The sequence below is a fragment of the Heteronotia binoei genome, chromosome 3 (genome assembly GCF_032191835.1).
Source record: "Heteronotia binoei isolate CCM8104 ecotype False Entrance Well chromosome 3, APGP_CSIRO_Hbin_v1, whole genome shotgun sequence".
NCBI lineage: Eukaryota > Metazoa > Chordata > Lepidosauria > Squamata > Gekkonidae > Heteronotia > Heteronotia binoei.
This window is the reverse complement of record NC_083225.1, coordinates 53,005,242-53,031,520: the sequence shown is the minus strand read 5'-3', so window position 1 is coordinate 53,031,520 and position 26,279 is coordinate 53,005,242. Positions and strand designations below refer to the sequence as shown.

At 41.9% G+C, this 26,279-nt stretch overlaps 1 protein-coding gene across 1 annotated transcript; it reads left to right on the top strand.

Moving 5' to 3' along the window:
* Window positions 1-596: 596 nt before the first annotated feature.
* Window positions 597-25,266, top strand: TMEM182 (transmembrane protein 182). The gene is made up of 5 exons (XM_060235092.1): window positions 597-778; window positions 1,117-1,213; window positions 4,809-4,907; window positions 19,730-19,867; window positions 25,020-25,266. The coding sequence occupies exons 1-5, from the start codon at window positions 638-640 to the stop codon at window positions 25,241-25,243; spliced, it is 699 nt and encodes a 232-aa protein (XP_060091075.1). The 5' UTR covers window positions 597-637; the 3' UTR covers window positions 25,244-25,266.
* The last annotated feature ends 1,013 nt before the right edge of the window (window positions 25,267-26,279 follow it).

Here is a 26,279-nt window from a genome sequence, read left to right as displayed (position 1 = left end):
CTAAATAGGTATCAGATTTTTGTTTTCAATGTGTTGGCATTCCATCATAACAATTTTGATATTTTTATGAATGATCAAGTAAGCAGATCCATACTAATACTATTTAGTACTTGGTTCAGTTGTTATGTGTTTGTCACTGAGCGTGTGTATTCCTTGCCTGATTACGGAAGGAGATACAGAGATTGCAGGGAGTACATACTGCAAGTGCTTGCCATTGCTGGTACTGAAACCCAACCTGTGCTAAGTAACAAGGGGACAAGTAACTTTATCCCCCTTTCACGTCTGTTGGTGCCGCCAGTGCAACAATATTTCAAGTCAATACCCAGCTAAGGGAAGGTCATTTATTTTGGGCTGGCCACGCCCAGCTCAGGGAACTAGTGAAAGTTCTTTCATGGAGTGTTCAAAAATAGAAACCTCTGCCCATCTGTTAGGTTTCAAGCACTTTAATGGAACACAAATCAAACTGTAGCACGGGTGGAAAAACCCATGAAAGAAGATTAAAAAAAAATCTTCTTCAGAGACTTTCCCCAACAGCACTTCCGGTCCTGTGGTTCAATCCTCTTCTAACTTTTTAAAGTATAATTGTAGATTTTAAGTATAATTGTAAATAGATCACCCTTTTTAAAAAAAATCCACAATGAAATTGAGTGTTGCAATCTTTTTTGGAGGTCTGTTTGGTGCTTTGGGGATTTTGTTATTTTTGGTTGCTTTTGGAACGGATTACTGGCTTCTTGTTACTGAAGTTGGAAGGTGTTCAGACAGTTTGAATGACACCAGGGTTAGTATATATTTTTTTCTTCTCAGCATGCCCTTGTGTACAGAAAGATCTCTCATGGGTGGGGACTATTTTCTATAGTTTAATGTGGGCCTGATCGAAATCCCATTAGAGCTCAATCCTTTTAATATCTTAAAGTTAATTTTCATTTTTTTCTTCTTTGAATTTATTATATTCAGAAATAACTGAGAAATGAAGGAATTATCCCTCCATTTCTATGTATTTTTTGTCAACAATTCTATATTTAAAATTGTATTTATTGTCTGCAAAGTCTACATTCACAAAGAGTACAATGCATGTATTCAGGAGGATAAAATATACAATGTGTTTATTTTGTACAGGAAGAGATTACTTACCACCATGAAGGTTTTTTCTGGAGATGCTGGTTCGCTAGTGGCATAGATGAGAATACTAATAGTATTTGGAAATTCTGGTACAGTAAGTATCTTAGTTTTGCAACATAATTTTAAAAAAAATGTGTGCTTCTTTTCGAGGTTTGTAGTTGTAATCTTAGTAGCATTCATGCAAAGAGAACATTGTGTATGATGCTTCAGATTCTTGAAGCTGCAGTATAGTGACCAGGGAGACCTGCATCTAGATCCTTAGTGTACCATGAAGCTCACTAGCCATGCCATTTTAAGTAGAGTTGCACCCTTTTAAGTCTAATGGAGTCAATGGACTTAGAGGGTGTAACTCCGCTTACAATAGCACTGTAAGTGACCTTGGACTAGCCACTCCCTTTCAACCAAAACTTTCTCACAGGGTTGTTGTTGGGATAAAATGGTGGAGCAGTGAGCCCTGAATTCTTTGGAAGAAGGATGGGATCAAAATAGTTAATTAATGTTCAGTGAAGGATTAGAAGTTTGTTTGCAAAGTGTGACAGAAGAACCCCTTTCTCTTTAACCTATTCATGTGCTTCTTGTTTCTTCCTAATGTGTTTGATTAGCATTGGAAGCCTATTGGAAAGGCCTGTCCCATTTTTATTGTAATAATTCTAGATGAGGGGTGTCAAACATGCGGCCCAGGGGTGAATCAGGCCCCTGAAGAACTCCTATCAGGCCCCCAAGCAACTTCTCCCTCTCTCTTGCTTCCTTCTGCACAACAGCTTGCTTTGCCAGACTTGTTCAATTGCATAGGAGTTACCAGAGCAAAACCTCTATTTTCTCCATTGGCTCAGGCTCCTCCCTTGGGGAGGAAGGGGAGAAGGGATAACTTGCTTTGTCAGGCTCTCTCAATTGCACAGCAGAGCTACTGGACCAAGCCTCTCTTCTTTCTATTGGCTGAGGCTCCTCCCCTCCTCATCCCCTTGGAAGGAAGGAAAGCGGCAGAGCTTCCTTTGCCCAGTTCCCTGGATCCCATGGGAGAAATACAAAGAAAGCACCTTTAAGACCGAGTGCTAATGTTTTAAGTTTTTAAATATATAATTGCATTTGTCTGTGTCCTTTATAAAATTTATATCTCTGCTACTTAATCTTAAACAGGTACACACCTGGCCCTGTCTGACATGGCCTGGCCCAACATGGCCCGACCCGACAAGATCTCATTTATGTCAGATTCGGGCCCCATAACAAATGAGTTTGACATCCCTGTTCTAGATGCTTTCAAAATGAATCATAATAAATATATGACAGGCAGAACAGGAGTGGTTATGTTACGGCCTAGGAACTGCTTGAGGGCCTTGGATATCATCCTTGAGCCTGTCTCAAAAGTCAATGAATGGACATGAACAGTGACTGAGTGCCCCAATGTAGTCGGCAGAACAGTGTGTAGCATAGATTTGTCTTTGTTCTTTGCTCCTTTCTCCCCTTTCAGCTAGAAGACTAGGGTTGATATGAACATATGAAGCTGCCTTATACTGAATCAGATTTTCGGTCAATCAAAGTCAGTATTGTCTACTCAAACTGGCAGCGTCTTTCCAGGGTCTGACGCTATGGTTTTTCATGCCTATTTGCCTGGACTGTTTTAGTTGGAGATGCCGGGAATTGAACCTGGAACCTTCTGCTTACCAATCAGATGCTCTGCCACTGAGCCACTGTCCCTACCCATGGATATAAGCTAGGCTGCAAGGTAGCCTGAAGGAGGAAGCAGCAAATGATACAAAATGAAACTGAAAACTTCTCTATATTTTAACATTGACTGAGAGCGATTTTTAATTTTGCCTTATGCCAGTTTAACATCTCTCTCATGTTGAAGGGTGTATCCCAGTAAGTCCATTCAGAAAAATGATTATATAGAGACAGGATTAGGGATGGGCATGAATTTGCTCATAAAATAAAATTTGTGACAAATTTTGGCTGGTTAGTGGTTTGGGAACTGAAGTTCATGGCAGTTCAACAGCATAAATTATCCACAAACTTTCAAGCAGTTTGGGGCAGTTTGTGAATGGATATGTTTCCAGACAGACTGTCTTTGCTCTCAAATGTTTATCAAACTTCAAAGGCAGGGTTCCTTGTGCATTTGCTGTGTGTAGCTTGCAAAGAGTCCATTCCATATACTTTTGAATCTGCACCTGACATTTTCCCCAAAAACACTTTCCTGGGGGCATCTTCTTTGGGAGGTCACAGCTTGGACCCCCTAAGTCCAATCTGCACATAACTTGGAGGGGAGGCACGTAGAGGAGCATCCAGGGGAGGTCCCCTGTGACTTTGATTTCTATAGTTTGCACAGGGTCTATTCCAGTGATGGAAAAGGAGGTACTGTGATGCCACAGATGACACCACCAATGACAATAGTTCCATTCCTTGAAAATCCTCATTATTAAAGGAACATCTGGAAGAAAATAGACTGACTCCACAACTGTGAAGGGGAAAGTAGATATCCAGAAGTACCAAGCTCCAATTGATTCCAGTGCTTATGGATCAATTCCCATGAAAATCAGGAATGAGTCAAATGTGTGGAAAAGCCCAGCATCACACACAGTCACCAATAGGTTTTAATTCCCTTCCCCATGGGCCGCAGAAGTGCTGGTGCACTTTTCCCATCATCAGTGGGCATATGGCAAGCAACCCTGGGCATAAGTGAAAGCTCTAGTTCCTACCCAACCTCTGCAGCTCCAGAATGATAAGGCTTTTGTTTAGCTTTGTTCTAAAGAGTATAGGATGACAAGATCATATAACCCATTCCAATTGTCACTCAGAAAAAGAAGTTTTGGTTTTCTGTTTGAAAGTCAGGATGCAAATCACAACCCATCTCAGTACATTCGAAGAATCTTTTGGAAAGGTATTTTTCAGATAAAGGATAAAGTTATTATTCTGAGACTTGAATCCATGTACGTCTGGTCACTTTTATATGGTCCCTGAGAGCCTTCCAGTTGCCATTTTCTGTCATTTGCTTTTTTATTCCACCCTTCCTGGGCATGGGTGTTGGGAAAAGCAATGGCAATACTATGGAGTTGATAGCCTGCCTTGAGATTTATTTATTTCCATAATGCCGAGGAAAAAGGCAGGAATATAAATATTTTAACTAAATAAGGCAGTTGGAAGGAAGAGAAAGGATCTTTTATGACACTTGGTTATACAGAGGTTTTAATGTGGGGATCTTAGCATTCCATACATTACAGGAAATCAATAATACTTTTTTGGAATTTCCACAAGGTTGTCAAGGTATGCGCTCAATGAAATCCCACTCTAAATAACCTAGAGGAATATGAACTCTTTGGAAATGTCCAAATGTTCTAAAATACATTCTCTCTGTGTAGTTGTTATCTTTCTCAGTCGAAGAGTATCTTCCAATCTCCATCTACTAGCACAAGAACCATTTACCTACCATTTGGCATATTTGCTTACTGTCTCATGATAACTCTAACAAGTTTTTGCATTGTGATTTGTATAACTCCAAAAACCCATGTTAAAATTACAGGAAAGAAGCCTTTTTCTTGATTTAGAATTTTGGAAACTGGTTCTTTTCCTGAAGTGATCCAGCTCTTTGGAATTCTCTTAGGGGAAGTTTAGAAGAGCTAGTTCTGTGATGAGTAGGATAAAAGCTCTGCTTTTATGTAGAAGGAGAACTGTTAACATGTCATGCTTTTTTACAGCTAACCAGGCAGCCTCAAAAAACTGCACCCATGCCTATCTCTCTCCATTTCCTTTCTTCCGAGATGAACACAATTCAACTGCCTATGACTCAGCAATTAGTGAGTATTTTCTTGGTTGCTGTGGTGTGAGGAGGGCTATTAAGGTTAGCCTGTGACTCTATGTTATTGTGGAAAGGCACAATCCAAAGTACACTTATGCCCTTCTAAGCCATTAACTGCTTAGGACTGCACTATGAAGGTACCATATCAAGCAAAGGGACTCTTATGTATTTCTGTGACCACAGAAACTTTGATTTGGAATAATTAAAGAGAAAACTATCACACAAATTTTCTGTAACTTGGCACTCAACACTGTGTACAGTTACAACAAACATGACAAAAAAGATTTTTAAAAAGTTGATTTTGCCCAATGCTGCATGAATGGTACAGCCTTCATATAATCAAATCAGCAAGTGTTCTCATTGATTTTAATTAGACCAGAAATAAATCCCTAGTTTATAATGTCTTCAGATCTATCCTATTTCTCGCATGCGTCTGTCCATAAGGGTTGGATGCCATCTCTTGTAGTATCTTGTTACTTATAAAATACGTTTGGAATAAAGGTGATCTTGAAGAATTATAATAGATCAAGTGGTTATAGAATTCCATTGATCCATCTGCATAATTTGCCATAATTTGCAAGGAAGAAACTCCTAATTCTGAGTTAGACTATTTGAGCTGCTTACTATTACTGCTGCCAAGTTAGAGGAGCCCTCTGCAAATTCTGTGTTAAATTTGTGTATAGAAATGATTATGATACTAGGTTGAATTCAGCCTACTTTATACTTTATATCACCCAGTTCCTCTCCCTTTCCCATCCTATTTGGCTTTTGTTTATTCAGTTCCCATGATCCCCAGGTAGCCTTTTTGCATAGTCAGTGTAGACCATCCACAAATGATCAGAAGGAGAAAAGCCAGCTGGATTCAACCTAGTGCCTTCTTAAATATTTCCTGTTATTGATATAATTTATAGATGGTGGTCCTTTTTATCACACAAGCTTCATTTAATGTGATTTGGTATAACTTATTTCTGATAAAATATTCTGGTCTATTTATTGGTGCTGTGTCAAACACACATACACACATTAACCAATACATATGAAAATGTCATTTTGGTGACTGTCTAGAGGTTGGATGTAATAAAGTGATATAAATAAACAAAAAAAGTTATTCCCATTCTCTCTGGGAATTACTGGAAATTGTATGGTTTTACTGCAAAGTTTCCAGTGATTCCTGGAGAGGAACTGACATCACTTCTGGGTCCCCCTCCTTGAAATTACATCACAGTATCACTGACAGCACCTTTCCAGACTTCTGCCAGTTGCCAGGCCATTCCTGGCAACCATATTTCAGTCTGCAGAATTTCCTCTGTCCAGCAGTGACCTGTGCTATCTCTTCATGCCTTCCAGAAAAACCAAAGATATGTTTTAACTTTCTGGAAGGCCTTTAAACTACTTTTAATTGCATTATTGCTTCCTTGTGTAAAATAAATAGCTGTTTTATTAAACTTTGATTTTGGTCCTTTTTTTTAAAAAAAATGTATATCTTTCTTTTAAAATATTTTCCCACAAAAAAGTCTAAAATGAGAACAAGTCATATAGATTTATATTATGCAATTTTATCTGATTTTTATGCTATCTTTTTTCCTACATAGCTGACAGTATTTTTTTCCATATTTAAATCAATCTAGTTTTCCTTGTGGATTGAGAAAATAATTATTAATTCATTTTTAGGCTCCATTAGAGATTTCCCAAAGCATGATCTAGTTCTGTATCTATCCTAGTACCTGAAGGAAGGATGACTGTTTCAGATCAAGCCAGATTCAGTTTAACCTGTTACTGGAATGAAACTAGGCTCATGATCAGAAATATTTAGTTGCTTTATACAGGCTAATCTTGTTGCTTATATATGATTTAAGATTTCTGTAGCAAATAGCAGGGTGAGTTATGGTTGCAGACATAACTGGACTACTTAATGCAGGCACAAAATGGGAGTCAAGGTGCACTAAGGGACCCTGTGTAGTCCTGTCCTCAGTTACTTATTCCCTAATTTAATGCCTAATTTTGAATGAAAAGAGTATGAGGTATAGTGTTACCCTTGCTCAGAGAATGTGCACACACTGCAGCTTATTCATGTTCCAAGTCTTGTGCATTGCATTTCCCATCATACTTGTCATAGTTCATAGATGGCATTCCACTACTCTTCCAAGTGTCTCCTGTTACATTCCTTGATTCTAGCTGCAGCAACACTAGGACCTTTTTATATGTCCTCTTCAATGAAACAGCAAGTTTTATAACCTTAGATATCCACATGAACTTGTGTAGGATTGCAGTGTCCTTCTGTAATTAGTGAAAATTCATTACAGACATGCAGGGTGCCTGGTGCTCACCCAGTTCTGATAAAGCCCACACTTGGATGTATAAGTGTACAGAAAAGGGGAAATAAGCTATGACAAAAATGGGGGTCCTGGGGGTTGAGGGTCTTGGGGGCATCAAACATTTCCTCCCCTGTTGCACAGCAGATGATCACCTTTCAGACTGAAAGGATCATAGTTTTCTTTGTAATACCCAGAACTGAACTTGACAGGTCACAGCTTAAATCAATATTGACATATTGCTTCTTCCATTGGTACCTCAAACATGCTGTTTGTGTTAAGACAGAACATTCTATTAACAAGGAGAAACAGCTGCTGTGTCACACTTGTAAAGAATCTGTTTTCTGTTTTTAAAATTCTCAAAAAAAAGAGATAACTTTGGTTATCGGCAGGGAAAAACGCGGCAGCAGTGGCGAGTGACCCACTGAAAGAGCAGTACTGCCCTTGCTGCTTACTGCTGTGGTTTTTCCTGCTGATGGGCGGGGGGGGGGGGGTTTGACCTGGGAAGTGCTTCACAGTTCCGTCCCCAGCCTTTAAATGGTGAAAATGGGAGGGGGGAGGAGACGCCGCAGGGAGGGGCAGTGAGCCTGAATGGGGGGTGAGGGGGCAGCGAGGCGTGGCCCGGTTGGAAACAGGCTGCGGACTGGGACCGGTCCATGGCCCTGGGGTTGGGGACCCCTGCCCTAGGGTACAGCTGCCATCCACACTTCAATCACCCATCCAACTCCTGTCTTACTTACTCTGAAGGCCTTCATTTTATCTGTACTCATTTTAACTGTACTCTGTGAAATGTGCCCTTTCTGCCGGTGATGCACCTTATTTAGTTTTATTGTAGTGTTTTAAATTTGACTTGTTGGTTTTTATTGTCTGATCTATGCTGTGATCTGCCCTGAGCCCATTATGGGAAGGTGGAATATAAATTCTATAAACAAACAAACAAACAAACTCACAGCAACATACATACACATATGTAAAACCTCACATTAAATTACAGAAATAAAATACACAAAATATTTAGATAGCAAAACTCCACACAGAGTGATTGATTTCTGATTAACCATTTCTAAACTTTATGTATCTCATATATTAAAAATACTAAAGACCATGAACTCCTATTTGAGGAAAACTATCTTGTGATTTTTTTAAAATGGTACTCAGCACCTTTCAGGTATTCACTGTCCGTCTGTAGATCAGCTAATTTATTAATGGTCCTGAGAGACTGTCAGTTGACCTGTGACTCTGGAAATGAAGACAAAGGGACCAATCTTAATCAGGTCTACCTGGAAGTGAGCCTTATTGTATTCAGTAGGACTTATTCCTGGGAAATAATTCTTAGGCTTGCGGCCAAAAGGGTACAACAAATGCTGCATTAGTAAACTTTACAATGTTTTTAAAATAGTTATTGTAGCAAGGCAGACCTTTATTAGTCTTGTTCCTTTTGTAGAATACTACAAGGAGTAAATTTATTACTGCGGGGGCAGAGGGAAGAGGCCTTGCAACAACTGTGTCAACTGCCCATGTCAGTTCCTCATTCCAGAAGTCAACCAGGGTGTTGACAGAAAAGCTTGTCACATCAGAATGAATTAATTTAATGTTGTAACCATAGGTCATAACATCATAGCAAAACATAACATTGACATCAAATACATAGAAAACCATACCACAAGTAAATAACATTAAAGTGTATTGAAATACAAATAAAAACTAAGAATCCCAATCTAATAGCTATTTAAAATATACCCAATACTCAGAATAGCTTAAAATTTAGAACCACAATTTAAAACCTTATTGAGTAGAGGATATAAACTTCTCCCTTCTTAAAAAGTTGCGTCTTTTTAATAGAACATAAAAGCCATTTGAAAAGTAACATAAGGAAGTACATCTGCCAATAAAACTTCAATATACTCCTCATGCTACATCAGACCATAATCCATAGGGCCTCCTAAAAGTCCTTTGGATCCACTAGCCTAAATTTTAGTATCTCTCCCTTCCACAGGCTAGAAATGCCAGTTAAGTTAGACTTCAATAAGTGGTATATTTATTGCTGAAAAGTCAGTTCTGGCTTCCCACCTATACTTCTACCCTTTCTGATATAGACCAAAATAGCATGACTTACAAACATGTGGGCATAGATATGCATGGGAACAACTCCATAGTTGTCACTGAGTCATCAATTCCTGAGTTACATCTAAAGTCAAAGCCTCAGCATGGATGCTGATGTATGGGGATCTCCAACACCAGCTACAAGATTACCTCCATGTTCAAGTAGGTAGCAGTTTACTATAAAGAACCTGCATGGGATCAGTTCCCTTTCTTTCTCTGTTAAAATTTTGAACGTATGCACATCTCAGTGTGACAGCTTTCCACATGTTCCTACCTCCAGTCAGCAGTAACTAATAATGTGGAGCAAAACACAAGAAAAAATGGTGATATCCATTCTCTGGTAAAATATATTACATGACAGGAGAGAGAAGCAGATATGTGGCTGCTGATTTCAGAAGCAATCATATGTTTACTGAAATGTTCAGTTTACTGGGCTTTAGTACACCAGTTGGTTTTTTATAGTATTTTACTGTGAGCCTCTGTGAATGATAAAATATTACCTGGGATTATTAAATAAATATAAACACAGACAGCTCAGTTGATAATCTGGGAGTTATCCTGATGGGGTGGTTGGAGTAGGCAGGTCAATAAAATATGATAGAAAGATGGGCACCACCTATGGTATGTGGAAAGAATGCAGAGGTAACATTTCTTTAAAACTGTTTGTGAAACATATTGGAGTGGGATGTGGAATGGTATAGGATAGCCTCATCTCATCAGGTCTCAGAAGCTAAGCAGGGTCAGTACTTGGATGGGAGACTGCTATGCAGATCAAACCATCTCTGCTTAATCACTTGTCTTGAAAACCCTACGGGGTTGTCATAAGTCAGCTGCAACTTGAAGGCACTTTACATACACACACAGGGTTAGAATTGGGTTAGATATGAGTGATTCATGCTCATCCAACTGGCAAGCCTCAGGGCTTACATCTCCTACTTGCAATGGCCCAGAGTGATAAAGCTGCAGTACTGCAGTTGGAACCCTCTGCTCACAACCTGAATTTGATCCCAGTGGAAGCTGGTTCAGATAGCCGGCTCCAGGTTGACTCAGCCTTCCATCCTTCCGAGGTCGGTAAATTGAGTACCCAGCTTGCTGGGGCGAAAGTGTAGACGACTGGGGAAGGCAATGGCAAACCACCTGGTAAAAAGTCTGCCGTGAAAACATTGTGAAAGCAACGTAACCCCAGAGTCGAAAACGACTGGTGCTTGCACAGGGGACTATCTTTACCTTTTTAAGTTGCTTTACAGGGGTGAGATGGGTAGTAGATGAAAGTCAGCATTGTATGAAGGGCACTGAGCAGGCCTCATTTTGGGCAGGAGCTCACAGGAACTGAGCTCCGAAACCTCAACATTTTATTGTGTTCTTTCTTTCATACCGCCCCCCTCCCTAAAAAAAAAGCACACATAGACACACTCTTGCTTCTGGGTTCCATTGTTCAAACCCCTTACGAGGATTTTGCTGGACTCTAAAATTTGACAAACTTTCTAAAGTGGGGAAATAACCAAAACATATAAAGCAGACAGGTGGAAATCTTCATCATGCTACTGTGGCCACACAGGAGAAAGTAATTAAAAAAGTATGATGGGAACAAGGTTTTATTATGACAATTATAATTCAAGAAGCATTTTAAGGTAGATGCTGAGCGGATATAATTTAGTACGCCTTCCGGTGATGTCAGGATGTGTGGTATATGCAAATGAGTTGTGCCAATGAGCTCTGGCACCTCTTTTTCTATGAAATGACCCTGGCATCGAGGAATAATTTATAAGTTGTATGGGTGATGATGTCACTGGGGCAAACATCAGACTGTTGTACAGGCTATCCTACTGATCCTCTTGTACTGTTCCATACTCCAGTGTATTTTTAGCTATGTGTAACATTGCCAAAGCAAGTGCTGAGAGAAAAATGTTGTGCAGCTAAGTTATGCAAACTATTCTCTTCAGTCCTGTTGCAACACAGAGTAGTCTGGCTGCAAGTGCATAACACTAGCTGAGTTACTATGCTTCTTTCCTGCACCCATCTTTTACTATAGAAAACATCCTGAATATGAAAATTTCAAGTATATCTGTTCTAGAGGGGGATAATTTAGTTCATAAGAATAGCGCCTAGAGTTATGTTTATACAATTATCCTCAGACAACTAATTTAAATTATACACACACACACACATGTAATGCAGATGTTTATAGAAATAAAGTATTCTGGGCATCGGTTGATATATATCTCATTATTAAATTGAATTTATAATTAGGCTTGCTACCCAGAATGGGTAACACATTGACAATTATTCTGGCCTGTATGTGCCTGTGCTTCTTCATTTCTGGCCACCTTTCACATCACTTTTGAAATATTGAGTGACTCAGGCTTTGGCAAATCTTTATGGGCAGAACATTGAGGGTCAGCTGCTGAGAATGCCTCTTGTAATGTACTCAGTGACGAGACGTGTTGAAGGCAACATACTTTATTAGCGGGTACATCACAAGAGAGAGAATGGCGGGCCGGATCCCAATTATATACATGCCCCGGAACAACCCTCCATGAGGCCAGGTCCAATCCTGGTCAGTTAAACTTCTCGCCACAGATCTTGATTGGCGGTGCATATTAGCGAGCTACATCCAGGGACCAGTGGGGTTCCACTGGTCGCCTCTGTAGTGTGCGCTGTGCTGTACATAGGGATTAGAATGCAGAACACAACACTCCTCCCCCCCTAGTTCAGGACACATAGTCTTTCAAGTACGCCGGTGCCCAGCGTTCCCTGGTCGGCTTCCTCGGGGTTGCTTGAAGAGTCGGTGCAGCCGCTGCGGCTGGCGGGATGGCGGTTTCCCCTTGTTGAGGTGTTCCCGGACACTGACTGGCCATCACTTGTTACTCGTCCAGAGTCTCTTCTCTGGTGGGGTCGCTTCCGCCACTGTGGTGCTCTTCCGCCTGTGCAGTTGGTGTGGCCAGCATGGGCAGGGTATTTTCCGGGGGTGTTGCTGTCAGTTCTTCCCCGCTTCCCCCACCCCCCGTGGCGGTCGGTTCCTCTGGCAAAGTGCGGCGGCGCAACTGATCGATATGCCTCCTGAGAACCTGGCCCCCCTCTGTCGAGACCTCGTATGAGTGTGACCCGGTCATGCGCAGCACCCGAGCGGTTAAACACTCCAGGCCGCTTGTGAAGTTTTTAGCGTACACCGGGTCCCCTGGCAAGAACCCCCTGGCGGCTTCCCTGGTTTCGGGGGAACTGCGGAGGTCAGTGGCCCGGTCGGGATGTAGCCTAACTAACCTCGTGATCAATTTCCTCCCCATTAGTAATTCGGCAGGGCTTGAACTGGTGACGGGGTTGGGGGTGATTCGGTTGTCAAATAGGAAGGCTGCCAGGCCGTGGTCCCAGTCGCCCTGTACAATACGCCCCAGGGCTTCTTTGGTGGTGTGCACCATGTGCTCAGCCTGGCCGTTGGTGGCCGGATGGAAGGGGGCGGACCTAATGTGTTGAATGAGATATCTATTCAAGAAATCCCGGAATTCCTTGGAGGTGAATTCCTTCGCAAGGCTCGGACCACTGCTGCTGTGGAGGTGGAAGCTACGGGGATCACCTCTAACCACTTGGTGTATGCATCAACCAAGATGAAGAATATCTGGCCCTGGTATGGCCCCGCAAAATCTAAGTGAAGCCAGGACCACGGCCTCCTGTTGGACTCCCAGCGGTGGACGGGGGCGCTAGGCGGATTGGGCCGGGACTCTTGGCAGGGTTGGCACCTTCTCACCCACCCCTGTATCTCGTCATCCATACCCAGCCACCATACGTAACTGCGTGCCAGGGCCTTCATCCGCACTATCCCTGGGTGTGTTTTGTGTAAAGCCTCTAACACTTGCTTTCGCAGTGAGGGGGGGACCACCACCCTGCTACCCCAGAGTATGCACCCCTTGTGTGTGGACAGCTCGTCTCTGCGCGATGTGAACGCCCTGAATTCTGGGTCCAGCTTGCCCTCGGGCCATCCCCTTCCCACCCAGTCCAAAACACGTGTGAGTATATGGTCCCTCCCCGTGGCCCGAGCCACCTCAACGGCATGGAGGGGCCGCTCAGGCAGAGTCTCCATAAGCATCACATGGTGGGCAGGGGCGGGATCTGGGTCCATCGAGGGTAATGGCAGGCGGCTGAGGGCGTCAGCGTGTCCCATGGCCTTGCCCGGGCGGTGAACCAGGGCGTATGTATACGAGTTTAGGAACTGGTTCCACCTCAGGACTCGCTGTGATACAATTTGCGGGGTCTGGCGGTCTGGGGCGAGGAGGCCCAGGAGCGGCTTGTGATCTGTGGCGATCGTGAAGTGCCTACCATACAGGTAGTCGTTGAATTTATGCACACCCGCCACAATCGCCAAGGCCTCCTTGTCGATCTGAGCGTAGTTGCACTCTGCGGGGGCCAGAGTCCTCGAATAATATGCCACAGGAACCTCCCTCCCGTCTGGAAGTTGGTGCCCCAGGACTGCGCCCACCCTGTACGGGGAAGCATCGTATGCTAAAATCAACGGTAGGGCTTCATCAAAATGGTGGAGCACCGCATTGGAAACAAGGAGGTCTTTGACTGCCTGAAAAGCGGCGGCCTGCTGCTTCCCCCAGACCCATGGGGCGTGTTTGTCGAGCAGCCTGTGGAGGGGTTCCGCGATGGCTGCTTTGTGGGGCAAAAACTAATGGTAAAAATTTAATAATCCCAAGAAACTTTGTAGCTCCGCCTTGCACGTGGGGGCGGGGCATGGACTATTGCCCTGGTCTTGTCCTCTGTCGGGTGGATTCCCTCGGCGTCTACCGCAAACCCCAAGAACTCCACCCTCGGCACCCCTAGTGAACACTTTTCCTTTTTTTACTTTCAGGCCCGCTGTCTGGAAGCGGCGGAGCACCAATCTCAGGCAGTTGCTGAACTCCTCCACGTTCGGGGCCGCGATCAGAACGTCGTCAAAGAATGGTTGCACTTCGGGGATCCCTTTGAGAAGAGAGTCCATTATGCTCTGAAAGATCCCCGGAGCTACACTAACCCCAAATTGCAACCGCCGCACCCGAAAAGCTCCCCTGTGGGTCACAATAGTTTGAGCCTCTGCTGCCTTGGCGTCTACCAAGAGTTGCTGGTACGCCTAGGCCAGGTCTAGTTTTGCAAAAACCTTGGAACCCGCTAGGGCCGCCAGGACATGGCTGACCACCAGAACGGGGTATGGGTTGTCCTGTAGCGCTTTATTGATAGTGCGCTTGTAGTCAGCGCATATTCGCACATTCCCATTCAGCTTCACTGGGGTGACTATGGGTGTTTCCCAGGCAGCATAGGATACCGGTTCCAGCACTCCCTGGGCCATGAGTCGGTCGAGCTCACGTCTCTTTTAGGCTTTAGAGCAAATGGAACTCGCCTGGCCTTCAGTCTTATCGGTCTAACGAGGGGATCAAGTGGTAAGGTGATGGGCGGCCCCTTGTAACTCCCCAGGGTCCCATCAAAAACTTCGGGGAATTCTCGGCACACGTTCTCGAAGTTATTCATTTGCATCTGCTGCACCCCCACTGATTGAATACCTAGCGGTCTAAACCAGGCCAGCCCCAGTAATGTGGTGAGCTGGCGCTTAACCAGTAGAATGTCCAGTGGCCCCCTGAAGTTCTTCCTCTACCTCTACCATGGCCCAGCCCAAAATGTGCACGGGGTTTTTCTGAAAGTCCTGCAGTATAAAATCAGCCGGTCTCAATTGGAGCCGGCGACGGGGGCACAGTTTTCTTAGGGTCTCCTCCGAAATTATAGATATGGAGGAGCCAGAGTCCACCTCCATTTTGCATGGAGCGCCCTCGATTAGGACCGACAGTCTAACTTTGTTGGGGGTGGTGAGGGGCAAGTTCATTACCTGCAGGCTGGTCGATGCTGTTGTGTGAGCATTGGTTGAGTCATGGTGAGCGGCCTGGCGTCTGTGAGTTACCTTGGCCTGGCAAGCCCACGCTATGTGGCCCACCTTCCTGCAGTTCCTGCAGTCCATGTTGTGATAGGGGCAGTCCCGTCTCTCGTGGGGGTCGCCATAGCTGGCACACTTGCTCTTGGTCGGTCTCTCTGTGGCTCATTGCTGCGTGGGGGCTCTCGGGCCCATTCCTTGTTGGCGGCAGAGCTGGAAGGCCTCTTCGTCCTCTGGGTCACCGGGTGCCATCTCTTCCTGGTGGACTTCTCCTCGTGGGTTGTTGTATGCTTTGGTGGTTCTTTCAAACGCGGTTGCTTCATTGAAAGCTTGTTGAAGGGTGAGCTCTTTCTTTGCGAAGAGCTTTTGCTGCAGCCTTTCATCTCGGAGGCCCCATACAAATCGGTCTCTCAAGGCTTTCTCCCGCTTGTCGAAACTGCAGTTCCCTGTGATCTGGCGGAGAGCGGCCAGGTAGACGGCAGCCATTTCTCCGGGCCCTTGATCTCTCTTGTGGAAGAGGAATCGGCGGGCAATGATGGAAGGCTGGGGCAAGAAATGCCCAGTGAGGAGACTGACAATCTCCCTGTACGTTCTCTCGGTGAGCTTCGCAGGGCCGAGAGACCTCTGGTGATCTCAAAGGTGGCCTCCCCGCAGACGCTCAGGAGTATGTCCCTCATGCGGTTGTCGTCGGTAATCATGACTGCGCATAGGTAGCATTCGACCTGCTCCGTGTAGGTCTCCTACCTCTCGGGGTTGGCGGGCTTGAACTCAGCAAGATGGCCCGTCGTTACACTCAGGTTCGCCATGGCGGTGGCGGGCGCTTCTGTCTCTTGCGGCTCCGTGCCTTCCTCATCTCCAGCCAGGTCAGCGACTTCCCGCTTGGCGAGTCCTCCTAGCCAGATCCCATCCTCGTCACCAGTGTAATGTACTCAGTGACGAGATGTGTTGAAGGCAACATACTTTATTAGCGGGTACATCACAAGAGAGAGAATGGTGGGCCAGGTCCCGATTATATACATGCCCCGGAACAACCCTCCGTGAGGCCAGGTCCAATCCTGGTCACTTAAACTTCCTGCCACCGATCTTGATTGGCGGTGCGTATTAGCGAGCTACATCCGGGGACCAGTGGGATTCCACTGGTCACCTCTGTAGCATGTGTTGTGCTGTACATAGGGATTAGAATGCAGGACACAACACCTCTTATGTGATCTGGTGTTCAGATGATATATTTAAGGTCCATCTTCTTTGTGGTGGAATGTGGTAATTCTGTCAAGCTTAAAATGATTAGTGAAATCTAAGTACCTATAAAATGCATTGCAAGAGTTTTTTGTCTGTGTTTGTTAAAGTGCTTAACTTTAGTTGTGTCATAGTTTCCCCTTCCACTAAGCAAGGAACATTGCTTCAGTACAAGAAGCCTTGCTCTGATGAAAGACACCTTGCTGTAACAGATTTTCTTCTTCTGGTGGACCAAGGTAGAACAAGGGCCTTCATTTAGTGGAAGAGCATGGTGGGATCTGGAAGAAGTTCCCTATTGAAACTGTGTTGACTCTGTATTGACTCTGTGAGACTGGGTTGTTCTACTTGCTAGTTACGGAATGTTAAGATATTTTTTACAAACTGTTTTGATTAATGAATTTAAGATGGTCAGCTAAGAAAAAAATATTGACGCTTTCTGTCATACTTTGTGATATCATGACAAGGTTAATAAAAATGGCAATTATTTTGGATGATAGAACTGTCTGCCAGTTTAGTGCAGTGGACTCTAATCTGGAGAACTGGGTTGCATTCCCCATTCCTCCACATGAAGTCAGCTGAGTGAGCTTGGGTCAGTCACAGCTCTCTCAGGTGTTCTCTCAAGAGCAGTTCTCTCAGAGCTCTCTCAGCCCCACCTACCTCACAGGATATTTGTTGTGGAGAGAAGAGAAGAAGGAGATTGTAAAATGCTCTGAGACTTTGAGTGAAGGGCAGAGTTTAAATCCTCCTCCTCCTCAAGTTAAAAAAGTACATTTGGTATTGACATTCCAGAAACCAATGAGGAATAAAGCAAGTTTTCAGTAAAACGATTAACTGGTGGAAAAATACAGGGAAAATGTTTAAGATCAATGATAACACATTCGTATTTTCATTACTGAAGTCCTGGTATTAATACAGAGCTAGACTATACGTAATGAAATTTCCTGTTGCATTTGCAATTTGTTCTCCCCCCAACATTATCTAGGATAATAGTGTTATTTTGCTAAGAATCATGATAATCAAACACATTTCACTCATTTTAAATGGGAACATGTCCATAGGTTGAAAGTATCATTCCGGGAGGATTGCTCTTTGTACATATTTCTCAAAGCTTTCTCAAGAGTTAAAATATTCTGTTGAAAGAATTTTGATTTTCTTTTACCTCTTTGCTGTCCTCACAACAAAAATTCAATAAGTTGTGAATTAAGAAATAATTTAATCGACAGTAAAAGAAAAAAAATATAATATATATATTTTTTAAGCTGGTGCAGTTTACTCTTTACCTTTAAAATAGTGGAATTATTCCTAATCAATCATAATACAATAAGGATGTATAGAATATGAAAGCTACAAGTTAAGCTTATATGTCTTTAAAAGGAATAATAGCATTTCATGAACAACATATGTATTTATAAAATTGTCAAATTGATCAGATACCAATTCACATAAGAAAAGAGTAAGAGTCCAGTAGCACCTTAAAGACTAACAAAATTTGTGGTAGAGACAGTATAAGAAAAGCTTTTCTGGTAGTGTCACTAGGTTTACCTGTCATTTTAATTTGTGAAGTGTTTTGGAGAAGGTGAGCCTTTTCCTCCCCCCTCCTTTAGTCTGTATGTGAATTTGGAATAATGAGTCAATTGCTTTGGCCTCTTCCTTTTTTCCCCTTAGTTTATATGTGGAGGGTTTCCCCCCCTCTTTTCGGCAGGACCCAGGTATTTCAGATAAGGAGAGAGTGGAAGAGGTCCCTCTCCTGTGGTATGAGATGGATTCCAAACCATTTTGTGGGGGCTATTTTCTTTTCAGACCTGAGATGTATTGCTAGCCTTCCTTGTCCTGATTTTCTGTTGATGTTTCTCTTGATTGTTTAAGTCCATGTTCTTACAAATCTTACTTTTAAAGTTTACTTCACATCCCAGTAAATTTTCAATTTTGGGGGGGTGAGGTGGTATGTATGTAGAATGTATTGAATAAACTTTCTCTAAATTAAACAAAAAAGAAAAATTGTGGTAGGGTATGAGCCTTTGTGAGTGACTGCTTCCTTCTTCAGATAAAAAAAAGAAATGAGCAGTGACTCACAAAAGCACCTACTCTACTACAAATTTTATTAGTCTTTAAGGTGCTACTGGACTCTTTTTTACTGCTACAAACAGACTAACACAGCTACCAAATTTGATCTATTCAATAAAGTTGTTGAATGACTAAAGGATGCCTTAGCTCAGTGTTATTAATACCATACCTTTTATTAAATGACTTTTGATACCCACTTATTGCTTGAAATATATTACTTTTTTGGCTTATCTCATACTTTTTAGCTCTACAGACCATGACAACTCATAATTTGTCTAATAGGAGGAATTAATATGTCTATTCTACAATGTCTAAACTGAATTTATTTCCTCAGCTATCATCTTTCTGAAGTGTCTCCAAAAATAGATGTGCAATTAAGCAGCTAAATTATTGTTATGAACAATAATTTTTTTGGCTGCTGTATGTCACAAAACTCCAGCTCATTTATTAGCAGATGCTTCCATTAATTCAGCTTTGCTTGCCCTTGGCTCAATGAGATTTTGATGTTTGAGTTGAAAAATATATAAAGAACTTTTCAACTATTTCAGAATGCTTCTATGATGACCAGTAAACTTGAATTTCTTTTGAGATATTAATTTGCCTTGTTACTCTGTCGCTGTTTCAATTTTTTTGGGGGGGGGGCTGGGAGGGGGAAAAATCACATATATATATATATATATATATATATATATATATACACTTTTTGAAAAGTAAGTTAAACTATCACTTTAAAAAAAGCCTGTATTTAAAGGGGAAACTAAGTTTGAGTTTCTAGGCTCCATCTTAAGAATTTCCTTATGTACTTTCTTTGTTGTTTGTTTCTACTTTGATAAAATAAATTTTATCTAGCAAAACCGTATAATTATCTACAAGAATCTTGGCAACTGTTCAGCACACCATTTTATGAACAATTTCCATTGACCAAGTAAATGAACTTATTAACCACACGCATATACTGAAGACATGAAGCAACAGGGTTTCATAGCGTTCTTACACACATCATTATATTCCAAGATCATCTGATAGGATTTGGCATTCAAACTTAATGAAGGACATATGGTGTCTAGATTGCTGTTATGCAGGAACAAATTCAACTTGCTAATGAGAAAAATGAAAAGGAGTGGGGTTGAAAGCCTTATAAAATTGCCTGATGTCTAAGCATGCTTTTGAAAAACCCACTTTTCTGTTTCTTTTTCCCTTGGGAATATCCAGTTTATCGTGGTTTCTGGTCAGTTCTCCTGCTTCTGGGAGTGGTAACAGCGGTCTTTGCTAGTTTCTTCATCATCTGTGCTGCTCCTTTTGGCAGTCATGTACTCTACAAAGTGGGGGGAGGATTTTTCATTTCTGCAGGTAAGCATCTTGTATATTCTTCATGTTGGCAATCTCCATCCCAAATACGTATGGTTGTAAAAAATAAAAATAAACCCCCAACATTCAGGAGAATATTGTGTTCTTGACTCACAGACATGGATTTTAATGTTTTAATTTAAAAAACCACAACACAATTTGCTGGGCATTTCTCCTGCAGAAATCTAATTGAGAGGTATAATACTAACTGGAAGAGCTCATAATACATCTGCTATTCATTTCAACAGGAGGTGGGCTGGAGATAACCAAATGTGCATGGTGTGTATATATATATATATATATATATAAAAGACTGGGGAAGGCAATGGCAAACCACCCTGTAAAAAGTCTACCGTGAAAACGTTGTGAAAGCAATGTCACCCCAGAGTCGGAAATGACTGGTGCTTCCACAGGGACTACCTTTACCTTTTTTATATATATCACTTTAAAAAAAGTGTGTGTGTGTGTGTTTGTGTGTGTATATATACACACACACACACACAGAGAAAGAGACTGTATATAATATACCGTAGTCAGAGACTATGCACACTTGGTTCATAAACAGAATATATGACTAATTTTCAGTTTTATACAGTATACAAATTGAGATACATAATTTTTTTTAAAAAAATAGAAAGGCAGATGGGTTATATCTATTAATAATAATTTCTATAATGTCATCACTGGACATGTACATAAGAAATGGATGTGATGTGGTTTCAGAGGATCATATCATGGGGCAATCCTTTAGAGCAGAGGTTCCCAAACTTATTTGGCCTAACGCCCCCTTTTCAGGAAAAAAAAAATACTCAGCACCCCCCTGGAAATCTCCAGCTAGTGCAATGGGAAGATGCCACCACCGAGCCTCTTTCAACCCAAAAGCATCAGGTAACCCTAAAACGGAGCGCTCTTGACAAGTGCAAACAGTGTTTGCCCTGCAAAGCCCTCCATCCAGGGCTCTCAGCTTGCCTGCTGGCTGGCGCAATCATGCCACATGGGAAGGGGGAGTAAGGGGGTGTCCAGCATTAACCCCTGGCAGTGTGGCACCTTAGGTAGTCGCCTACCCTGCCTTCTCCCACGCGCTGGTCCTTCAGAAGATGCTCTATGTCTGGGGCAGAAGCAGACATAGAGTCAACAGAAGCAACCACCTGGTAACCAATGTTTCCTCTAAACTGCAGAGTCTTGTGAGCAAAAATTTTACTAAATGAGCTACTGGCATTATAGTTGTGAGCTACTGCATAAATTGGTGTGCTCTAGGGTCATCCTTCCTGAGCTAAGACAAAAATGCGTGAGCTGGAGGCTAAAAATCGGTGAGCTAGCTCATGATAACTCAGCTTAGAGGAAACACTGCTTGTAACCAGAGGCCTGTAAGAAGCTTGATGCTCTGCAAAAAATCTTGTGAGGAGAAAGCTACAGGTTGGAATTCTTCAGAGAATTTTCCTCTAAATTAGAAATTCTGGATCCCTCCCAGAAACGTGATGTTTTGACACCTCCCACTCTTCTCTTCTCTTCTCTTCTCTTCTCTTCTCTTCTCTTCTCTTCTCTTCTCTTCTCTTCTCTTCTCTTCTCTTCTCTTCTCTTCTCTTCTCTTCTCTTCTCTTCTCTTCTCTTCTTCTTTTATGCTTCCACTGCCCCTTTATTTTTATTTACCATCCCCCAATTGCACCCAAGGCTACTACCGCTCCCTTGGATTGTTCCAGTTTTTTGTTGCAGTAGCTCACAACAATTTTGCCCACTTTGGGAAACACTGCTTTAGAGTTCCAGCATCCTATAAGACATATGTAGAACTGATTCCTGGTTTTTGATGGCTTGAAGAAATGCAATGGCAAAAGACAGTATGGTGGCTATTGAGAAAGCTGGAGAGTCTTCCTCGTACAATTCTCTTGATGAGCTGAATATGTCTGGACTGAAAGACCCAAGTATATTTAAGCAGACTTGAGTCTAAAATAAATGAATTCAAATTTATGCTTGGCCAAGGAAGTTCACTGTTTAGCCAAATCAGTGGCCTCCAGTTTCTTTCATAAGTAAAATAACTACCACATCCTATTAAGGCAATGGATACAATAAATACTGTAAATGCTTTCCATATTAGCCCTTGTAAATAGATGTTCATGCCATGGCTCTGATCTGGATAACGACCCACACTGCAGCTATTTGACTTTAAAGAATGTTGGAAAAGGCTGATTATGGCTCTTCTGGGATATTGTCCAGTTAGTCCTTCAGCTATTGATTTCTGTTCTTCCTCACTTCCTGCTAACATATGCTGTTAGATACTTCTCCTCATTGTGATTGCTGTAACTTGGACCCTATAAGCAGAAGATACTTGGAATCTCAACAGCTGAATTTGTTTCTTCTAGTTAAATATATAGAAAGTATCAGTATGTACACTGACAACAGCCCCAGTGAGAAGAAAACCTATGAGGTAAACATGTGAACAAAACGACTGCTTAGTTCTAAATTTACTAAAGGCACCAGCCTGGGGCTCCTGTCACTCTGCTCAGCACCTGTTGACTTCACGTCTCTATAGTGGAAGCTTTGTGCTTTAAAACAGCCCTTCACTGCTGACAAGTGAAAGGCATTTCTGTGTGGGAAGAATAAGTACTAAAGGGTAGGAACTTGATCTAGAAATTCACATGCATTTCTAAAGGGTTGGTGTCCCCCTCCCTTTCTTTCTGCAATAGGCAGAAGTATATGTGTGAAAAGAGATTAAAAAGAATAAATGTTAATGATGGAAACAACTGACCTCAGAGAAATCATCTCTTATCTCACTGCACAGTGCTGTGTATCACTCATGAGACTTCTTTAAATATAAAATAGCAAAATAGAAAAGGCATGGGGTGCAGAAAGAGAATGAGCGTGCTTTTTGTCCTAATCTCTCTCCGACACATATTTTATTTTAGAAATACTTTTTTCCAGCCATTTGTGATTTGTTGCTGTTCTCTTAAATTCTGTTCCATTAAGCAATGGACATCTGTGCCCTGAGCAAAGGTCTAACAAGCTGAAAAATGCAGAAATGGCTTGTAGTCTGAAACGTTTCTAAAAATGCATGCTTCTTAAAGTCGATGGTAAAGATGAGGGCAGTCTCAGCCATTGAGGTTGGAAACATTGGCTATGGCTGTTCATGACAATTGTTAGTGTAAGAGGCTAAAGAACAGTCTCCCCTCCCCAAATAAATAATGCATGCCATTTAGCAGATTCCCTGTCATAATGAACTGAAAGTTAGACTCTTTCTGGACTTTTGAAGCATGCCTAATGTTCTAAAAGGAAGAGAGAATGATACTTCAGATATATGGGAATGAGTGGTTGCAGAAAATTGTTTGAATGTTATTCCACAGTTTTGTATAAAGTTGATGTTAATTTTGGTCTGTCACATAGTAATTAGTTGTCTTAGGACTTTTCCAGTAGAATTCTATGCAGAGTTACTCACTTTCAAAGGGCTTAGACAGGAGCAACTCTGTCTAGGAGTTATACCTCTAAGTCCACTGGAATCAATGGCGTTAGAAAAAGTATAATTCTGATTAAGATCTCACTGTTAGAATGGTTTATATTTTTTGTGCAATAGAAGATAGTAATTTCAGATTCAAACATATTGTAAAACACTAGGTTGTAATGCCCAATTCTATAAACCCCCAGCGTTCCAGTACTCATACAAGGATAGCTGGAGGTGGTTCATTAGGACACCCTGTGGCATTGTGCTGGTGGTAGAAGCCCTGCATCATGGGTTGGCTTTAAAGACCAGCACAAGAGATACAACAGTGATAGGTGGCACTATAATAAGCAGTACAAGGCGTGAGACAAAAAATTGGGCTGAAATGGCACAGAAACACAGAAGGGTGGGTTTCAGTGGACCAAAGTGAGACATCTGCTTTAGGCAGTGGATTTACAGCAACAAGTGGGAGCCATACAAGCTACCATGCTGTTGTAGAGCTTCCTGTTCATTTCGGCAGGGCTTGAGTTGGAGGATTGCTTATGCTTAGCTAGTGTGGGTAGAGGGCAGGAAGGAGATACCATTTCCCTTTTCTGCCTCAGGCACCAAAACGTTTAATTTGCAATCAAGAAACATAATGCTAGAGATGACTTAAGTACCATTGCTAGCCCCCACCCTTTCCCAAACTATTTATATTTGTTTGTTGCTGTGCTGTTGAACGAACACTTATTTAACATTTTCCCTAACCAATTTTTCTATTAATTTTTTTTAATGCTACCTATTAATCTATGGGTTTCTTAAGGTAGACCCACCACACGTTGTGGAATGTGGTTTGTGTTCAGCATTTTCACCTCTGGCTGCAAAGCAGTCAGCTTTTAAAATAGTACTTTAGAGTATTCAAATGGCATTGTTCACACATAACAACAAGCCATGGTTGTCATCACAGGAATGAACCTGCAGACTCCCGGATGCGCACATTCCCTTCATCCTCCATTTGATAATGGAAGACTTGTGATTACATTTGCATCACAAGATACTGTGTATTCTTTTCACTATAAACCAGGATTAAATCAAAATTTGGAAAGTTTGATTTAACTGGGGGAAAATGACATAGTTTGTGGTTCATAAGTTGCATTTATTTCTCATGAAAACAGATCTCTTTAACAATGCAGCATTAAGCAGAGTTACTCTTGCCTAGATCCATTGATTTCAATGGATTTACAAATGTGTAGCTGCTTATTCACTGCAGGCTTTAAAATAAGGAACTATATACAAAGGGAAAAGGAGAGAGATCATATGGACATGACCATTCTGCAGAGTTGTTCCATAATGACAAACTATGGTTTATTGTTATATATAACTCATGCCATTGAGTCAGTCATCTTTAAAGACATTGTGATATTTCAGAAGCTGACCAAGGCTGACATACTAGTATTTTCTGTGACTAAAGAGACAGAGGCTGTGAAGACATATGGATCAGGGATTTCCCAATTCACAGCTTATAACATTGTATAGTAGGAAATGTTTTTGATGCAGTTTTGCTGCATTCTGAGATATTTGTTTTTAGGGTAGAAAATATTTAAATTAAATATTCAAGGCTCGTAAGGGCACAACAATATTAAGCCCTTCATCTGCCAGTGCCTAAACTTTCACCAGGCTCTTAGATCTTCCAAAGGTATTTCTGCTCTAGAAGCTAATCCTTACTATCTTTTCCTTCCCCTTCTGTAGGCATCTTGTTCACATTGGTGGTTGTGATGTATGTCATCTGGCTCCAGGCAATGGCTGATCTCGACAACTATGTGACGATAAAGAAAACAGACTGTCCAGAATTTACTATCTATGTACGCTACGGGTGGTCTTTTATTTTGGCCCCAGTGGGCATATTTTTTGCTGTGTTTTCAGGAATGTTGTTCCTATTGGTAGGACGTACAATTTACCTGCACTCTAATTAATCCATCACCAAGCATTTGAATGACAGAAAAATCACAGAAAAACCATTTTCCCTGTATCACTCACCCTTCTATAATGGAGTGTTTGCTGGTGCAGTTCTCAGTCTGCTTAGGTAACCCTTTGTGATTTTTCTTAAAGGACACAAAACTCCCACTGAAATACCATCCTTTCATCTTTTTAAATTCCTTCAAATCTTTATGAAAAATATGCTAATTTTTCCCTTCATCACAGATTTTTAAATTTTAGATTTCCTTGAAAATGAGGGGAAAACCCAACATGAAATGGTTCAGATAAGAATTAGATTTTGGATAAGGGACAATTCAGTGGTTACCATCTTAAAGAAATATACACATTTAATGAAGTCCCACCTCTTTCCCACTGGCATTGTTCTCTAGAAGAAAGGAGCAATTATTCCAGAACGTGGTGGTGTAATGTCAACATGCACATGAGAGCCAGTCTGGTGTAGTGATTAAGTGTGCAGACCCTTATCTGGGAGAAATGGGTTTGATTCTCCACTCCTCCACTTGCAGCTGCTGGAATGGCCTTGGATCAGTCATAGTTCTCGCAGAGCTGTCCTTGAAAGGGCAACTTCTTTGAGAGCTTTCTCAGCCCCACCTACCTCACAGGGTGTCTGTTGTGGGAGAGGAAGGTAAAGTAGATTGTAACCCACTCTGAGACTCTGAAATTCAGGGGGAAGGGCGGGGTATAAAGCCAATACCATTATCATCATCAACATCTGAGACAAGTGCTGAAGGCACTTTGAGACTAAACCTTTGTACTAGCCCTGCTGGGTCCCAACAGCCACAACATGTAGTTAATAGCAACTAAAAACTTTAATGAGGTAGATAGCCTGGAAAGCTTAGTCGTAGAAGTGATGGAAAATTATAACTGACTGCTTAACTAAGCTTTTTGAGTTTGACACTTGAGTACAAATAAAGTGGTTCAAGGCCCTTCTTCCCAGGACTCTCTATCACAGTCAATATTAATAATCATATTCAATATTAAAGTCTCTACCTTTGGTTCTTTTGCTCCAACTTC

Bases quoted from the DNA above. Each gene is read 5' to 3' on its own strand.
- TMEM182 (XM_060235092.1), top strand. From the start codon at position 638: ATGAAATTGAGTGTTGCAATCTTTTTTGGAGGTCTGTTTGGTGCTTTG. The intron at 4,908-19,729 runs GTGAGTATTTTC...GGGAATATCCAG, and splicing joins TGCCTATGACTCAGCAATTA to TTTATCGTGGTTTCTGGTCA. The intron at 19,868-25,019 runs GTAAGCATCTTG...CCCCTTCTGTAG, and splicing joins AGGATTTTTCATTTCTGCAG to GCATCTTGTTCACATTGGTG.